Genomic DNA, 6298 nt, shown 5'->3' with positions numbered 1-6298 from the left:
TAGATGATGATAAATAACATAGTTATGTATAATATATTACATTTCTGACTGTATATCCCTGTAATTATTACACACTGTAGCTTTAAGAAACAATGATTTTCGTTAAAGACTAAGACCAGACGGAATTTACAAGCCATGGACAAATGGACATAAAAAAATGTAATTGTTTATAATTAATTTGTAATTGTTAATAGAAGTGTTTCTTGAACGTCATAGATGATTACGTGTTGTTGCGCTGTTTGTCCCTACATGGCGCCTGTCCCGGGGGCAGTGCGCTGCTCAATCAGTAGTAACAGAGGGCTTATACTCCTAGGATCACTGGTAGCAGTTAACCGTTGCTAGCTTAACTTTGCAGTCATTGCGTCGGGCTCGGATACCGGTGTACGGTTTGTTGGAGGAGCTGGGCGAAAATAGGGCCTGGATGTATGGAGCCATCCTGTTTACAACGTGAAGGACAACAAAACAACCTGCATGATAATGATTGATCATGCCACCGATGCCGGTGGTGGCCAAGATGTGGAGACACCGGAGGAAGGACGCCAGCAAAGTGTCTGCGGCTTCAAAATGGCAGGGTAGAACACAACGAATCTTAAGAGACATCTGAGGTGCCAACATGCTGCCATGTGGAAGAAGGTAAGGAACGGGTGGGCCTGTCGGTACTCAAAGGCTAGTACCGCCTGTATGATCCATGACTATAATTTGACTCAGACTAAAATCGATCTTCATCATTTAGACTAAAACTAAGACTAAATTGGGAAGGCAATGACTAAATATGACTAAGACTAAAATTGATTTTTGTCATTGTGACTATGACTAAATTTAAAAAAGCTGACAAAATGAACACTGGTTGGAAACATTTAGTATGTTATATTTTGAAATCCAAAATAGTTAAAATAAATATGACTGTATGGAGAAGCATTGCTCCAGACATTTTGAATTGAGAAAACTTTCTGGATGGAAAACCAAACATCTTCAATCTCGGAAAAAAAAGTCCAGTGGTTTTTGTTTTTAACTTTTTTTGGAACATTTTTAAATTGTTAGATAAACATCTAAACAGAAAATAAATTTCATAGAGATCATCAAAGGGGGAATGGATTATTTCTGTCAGCTAAAATATATGATTCCCCTCCTTTAATTATGGTAAATAACGATGAAAAATAACCAAATCCACAGGGTTTGTTGTTGATGAAGAGAGGAACAAACACAGTTAAAGACTTGCAGGTAACTTAACGGAGGCGCTCAACAGCGATGAGGGGGGAAATCACTTCTTCTGCACCAGAATGCTACAGGCTGCTTTCCTGCAAATGCTGCCACCATCTGGTGAATTCCATTATTGCATATTTTACTCAGATCAGCTCAGAAGCGAGATCCGGGGCTCTTGGGGAAACACTCGGGATTGTTGCCTAAGTAGATGCCCCCTAGATCCACCACTGTCACCGGATATTCTAGACCAGACCTTAATATTATGAAGTTAGATTTTTACTCTTTACCTTTAGGAAAACAGGAGTTATAGATTCAACAAAAAACATGTTGAGATGTTTCCATCTACTATCTACTACTAATCTTTTTTTGGAAACTGCAACCCTATCAAGGATTTGCATGAGAGCGATGGAGGCACAGAAAGTAGCAGCTAGGCATTTATTGTGGTGATTTTGTTAATAGATTTTCTATTACCATACAGCCCACATGACCAAAACCCTCACTTGTCTTTGAAGAGGATGTAGAGTATGTCTGCCTGGTCCGGGAGGCTTTTCGTGTCTTTCAGCAGCTGCACCAGAGCGTTGTAGTCGATGGCTCCGCTCTCGTCTCTGGGGATCCCGCTCTCCACGCTAATTGACACCTCAGAGCTCTGGAAAAGAGATGACAGGATGATGTGTTCAGGGTGAGGCAGATCTTTAAGAGCAGGCCGGGGAGAAGAAGAAAGAGAACCTGAGGCTCCTGTGGTTCAGAGGGGTCTGGGAGGTTCAGGTTGAGCGACGGCTGAGAAGAACGAAACAGCTTGCTCGGCAGGTACATGTTGACATCTGGACAGATCAAGAAATAAATCATTAGTACCTGGATTTGTTCAGAGGGTTTAGAAACAGCTTTTTCTGTTGCTGAATGAGCTGCTCACTTTGAATGTTCAGATCCTGAGCTTTGTTCATCAGGGAAACCATCTCTTTGGTTTTGGTGGCCACAGCTTTGAACCTTCCCAGGCCTCCCGCCTGATGCTTGGACTTCTTGGGGACAGAGTGCGCCAGCAGGTGGTCCAGATACTGGGCGAGGTCGTCCGCTTCTGAAGGGAGGGGAAAATAAAAACGGAAAGATCAACAACAGGCTCGGACGGAAAAAGGTGCAAATTTATAGGATCACAAAAAACCTAGAAAAAAAAGACAAATATTTGACAAATATTTGACTGAAATTACACTAAATAACTGACAAGTCTGAAAGCAGTTTGTTATTCATTAGCGAGTCATTTATAAAGAGCGCGTTCACCTAAATGCACCACCAGAATCGTTTCTGAATATAAGAAAAGTGAGCTCAAAAGAAAAACACACTCAATTCCAATATGATGCATTTAGGAACAAATGCAAGAAGCCAGCTTCTTAGAGCCCATGCTTGCAAAAATAAATCCTTATGCATGCTTAGGCAGGCACAAACATTTTCATTCCAGCATGCGTTGCAACTTTATTGCAGCCAAAAGCAACATTTTTTCCAATCAATTCAAGCTGCCGTGCAAAAGTTCTTTAAAATGATGGACTGATTCAGAGTACGTGCTACCTCACCAAACCAACAATACCATTATCATCATCATCATCATGGTGAAACTCTCAACAGGAAGAGGGTCAGTGTACAAATGATGTAATAAAGTAGGAAAAGGTGATTAAAGCGATTCTGCAGGTTATTTAGGTTTATGACGGCTTTCCATTGGAAATTTAAAAACATTTTATTAAATTAAGGGTCAGAGAAGTTAGTTTAATCCATAAAAGTCACAATGGCATCAATTTAATATACTGTAATATTAGGAAACGTTAAAGAACAATTTCAAAATTTTATGACCAAGTTTTACACATTTTTATCCATGTTTAAAGCTACCTTCATTGTACTTAATCATTTTTTACTACTTTTTAAAAGGAATGGTCAAACCAGCCGTGAAAACCCACTAAACGCCCCCTACTGGTGTAAATTGCTCCAATCCTCCCGTTCCCCCCAGCTGGTGTCACCATTCCCCTCCATCATTTAGCCAAGCTCTCTTTATTCTTACCATCATCATTACGCAATTCATGCACGTATCCATCGCCGTCATCATCATCATCACCATAATGGTCGCCGTGCCGGCCCATGCTGCCGGAACCCTTACCGTCCAGGAAGCTGAGGTGAGCACAGCAGGAAGTGGTCAGGAACTCCGACAGTTTTCCAGTCTGGGTCCTTAGTGACAGGAAACAAAATAGTTTGATGTGAAAATGGTGAGAATAGAAATAGTATTAAAGAGATAGCTACACCTGTAGCTCCTCCCGGCCAGTAGGCGGCGCACCCGCACTGGTCAGCTCTTGTTCAAGTGTTCGATTGTACAGTTGGCGAGCCAGTTCTTTAGGTCCGAATGCTAATGCAAACGTTTTGGTTTGCTAATGCTAACCAAAGGTTGATCTTCAGGTGTTCCCTGACCTTTGGTTAGCATTAGCAAACATTTAAACATCCAGAGAAAAAGCAGGAACTTCTGTATGGCTTCAAAGCTGCTTTCCTTGCTTAAAACATGAAGTGATTACCAAGAAGCGCTCCACAAACAGGACCTTTTTGAAAAGCTGTTACTCTCCAAGTACCTGGAAGACACATACACAGGGAGGAAAATAAATATTTGAACACCCTGCTATGTTGCAAGTTCCCCTTCTCAGAAATCACGGAGGGGTCTGAAATTGTCATCATAGGTGTGTGAGACATAATCATAAAAAAAGAAAAATCCAGAAATCACAATGCATAATTTTTTGAACTATTCATTTGTATGAAGCGGCAGCAAATAAATATTTGAACACCCGTGTATCAGCTAGAATTCTGACCTCAAAGACCTGTTAGTCTGCCTTCAAGATGTCCACCTCCACTCCATTCATTATCCTAAATTAAATGCACCTGCTTGAGTTAGTTAGCTCCATAAAGACACCTGTCCACCCCATACAATCAGTAAGAATCCAACTACTATCATGGGCCAGACCAAAGAACTGTCCAAAGATACTAGAGACTAAATCGTACACCTCCACAAGACCGGAAAGGTCTACAGGGAAATTGCCAAGCAGCTTGGTGAAAAAAAGGTTCACTGTTGGGGCAATCATTAGAAAATGGAATCTCCCTCAGACTGGGGCTGAGGGAGATTGACCTTGTGGGAAAGGTGAGAAATCAGCCCAGAAATACACAGGGGGAGCTGGCCAATGACCTGAAAAGAGCTGGGACCACCGTTTCCATGGTTATTGTTGGTAATACACTAAGACATCAGGGTTTGAAATCACGCATGGCATGGATAGTTCCTCTGCTCAAAGCAGCACATGTCAAGGCCTGTCTTTAGTTTGCCAATGATCATCTGGATGATCCAGAAGAGTCATGGCAGAAAGTCATGTGGTCAGATGAGACAAAAATATATATTTTTGGTCATAATTCCACTGATCGTATTTGGAGGAAGAAGAATGATGAGTACCATCCCAAGAAAACCATCCCTATTGTGAAGCATGGGGGTGGTAGCATCATGCTTTGGGGGTGTTTATCTGCACATGGGACAGGTTGACTGCACTGTATTAAGGAGAGGATGACCGGGCCATGGATTGCCAGATTTTGGTGAACAACCTCCTTCCCTCAGTTAGGGAACTGAAAATGGGTGAAGTCTGGGTCTTGCAACATGACAATGACCCGAAACACACAGCCACGATAACCAAGGAGTGGCTCTGGAAGAAGCATATCAAGGTTCTGGCGTGGCCTAGCCAGTCTCCAGACCTAAACTCAATAGAGAATCTTTGGTGGGAGCTAAAACTCCATTTTTCTCAGTGACAGCCCAGAAACCTGACTGATCTAGAGAAGATCTGTTTGGAGGAGTTGTAGCTATGACCTTCATAGGAAAACATTATCATCATTATTATCATCCACCTTGCTCCTCCGTAATATCCATCCTGTAACTTCTTCAGGGTAGCCAAGACTGCAGGGTCCAGATCAGAACGGTCTTCAGCTGCAGGGAAAAAAAGCAAACAAAAACAAAAATAAAGCAGCTTTCACAAAGTATCTACAGGACTGTTTCTAAGAAAGAAATCACAGCAGGGGGAGGAAACACCCACTCAGCATAGTCTGGGAGATGGGGAAGGTGACCGTTGGTCGTCCAGTTATCCTCCATCTAGACGAGAGGTAGGCGATCTCATTCCTCAGCATCTCCACAATCATCTTGTTGTCCAGAGCCAAGTAGAACTGCTGGTGGTCGATAAACTATTGTAGGTTTTAGCAGAGAGCAAATATAGACAGGATGAGAGGTTCTTCAGTGAAAACTTTAGTCACTTGAATCCAGAATAGGATCATACTCATTGCTTCTTGTTACCTGAGGTGTGAAAGCAAAGATGGTATTTCTGATAATGTAGAACTTGGACGTTCCGAGCACTCCTATTCTTCTGTAGGGTCGCCCCGTCAGACCTAGCCTTGGATTGCGGCCTGAAATGGAGAGGGGGGAAATCAAGAAAGGTAGAAAGGATGAGGAAGGGTCCTAACCCTAAAGCTTCACACTCTGTACCCGAGGAAAAAAAAAAAAAGACTCTTATTTTGTTGTAAAGAAGGAAACATTAACATATAACATAACATATCATTTTGAATCCCTTGTCAAAAAGAATCAATAGAAACAAAGATAAAATACTGAGTTTAAGCAATGTGAGAACAGAGGCTTATTGTTAGCAATTAAATGGTAAAGTTAGCATCAGATTGGAGCCTCCTAAAGATGCTAAAGTATAATTTTCATGGTTTTTTAAATAAAATATACTGCATCTGATCACTTTTGACCTAACCATCTCAATTACTGCCATCAAACATAATAGATTGAAGAGTCAAACATGGACTGGATTATAAATAACAGATTTAAAAGTCGTAAGGAAACAGCTGTTCCAACCGTTGCATTTCCGAATTCTTCCGAGTGGTGCCTGACTTTACACGAGTGAATAAAGTGAATATGATTGGTTGTTTATCAAGAGGGCAGGATTGTTGTGGCGCAAGGTTCGCAAGCAAGTTTGATTTGGCCGTTGTCTCTGAAGCATCTTGCTAACCAGTTAGCAACTTAGTGCTAGTAGGTTCCCAATGGGAGATT

At 41.6% G+C, this 6298-nt stretch overlaps 1 protein-coding gene across 5 annotated transcripts in view; it reads right to left on the bottom strand.

Annotated features, from left to right (window-relative positions):
* phka1 (phosphorylase kinase, alpha 1 (muscle)) overlaps positions 1–6298 on the bottom strand; it is a 49835-nt gene that overhangs the window by 13172 nt on the left and 30365 nt on the right. For 4 of the 5 annotated variants that reach the window (XM_015385498.1, XM_015385499.1, XM_015385500.1 and 1 more), the window contains exons 15-21: positions 5546–5655; positions 5292–5436; positions 5107–5185; positions 3245–3408; positions 2114–2275; positions 1930–2024; positions 1704–1849 (exon numbers count right to left, since the gene is read on the bottom strand). In XM_015385498.1, coding sequence (XP_015240984.1) covers positions 1704–1849; positions 1930–2024; positions 2114–2275; positions 3245–3408; positions 5107–5185; positions 5292–5436; positions 5546–5655 — 901 coding nt within the window. The remainder of the gene's footprint in view (positions 1–1703; positions 1850–1929; positions 2025–2113; positions 2276–3244; positions 3409–5106; positions 5186–5291; positions 5437–5545; positions 5656–6298) is intronic. The other variant, XM_015385501.1, reaches the window with a different exon arrangement.

Source organism: Cyprinodon variegatus, unplaced genomic scaffold (assembly GCF_000732505.1).
Source record: "Cyprinodon variegatus isolate N-32 unplaced genomic scaffold, C_variegatus-1.0 Scaffold341, whole genome shotgun sequence".
In the NCBI taxonomy this organism is placed as follows: Eukaryota; Metazoa; Chordata; class Actinopteri; order Cyprinodontiformes; family Cyprinodontidae; genus Cyprinodon; species Cyprinodon variegatus.
Note: the sequence above shows the minus strand (reverse complement) of the source record. Positions and strands in the feature narration are given on the sequence as shown.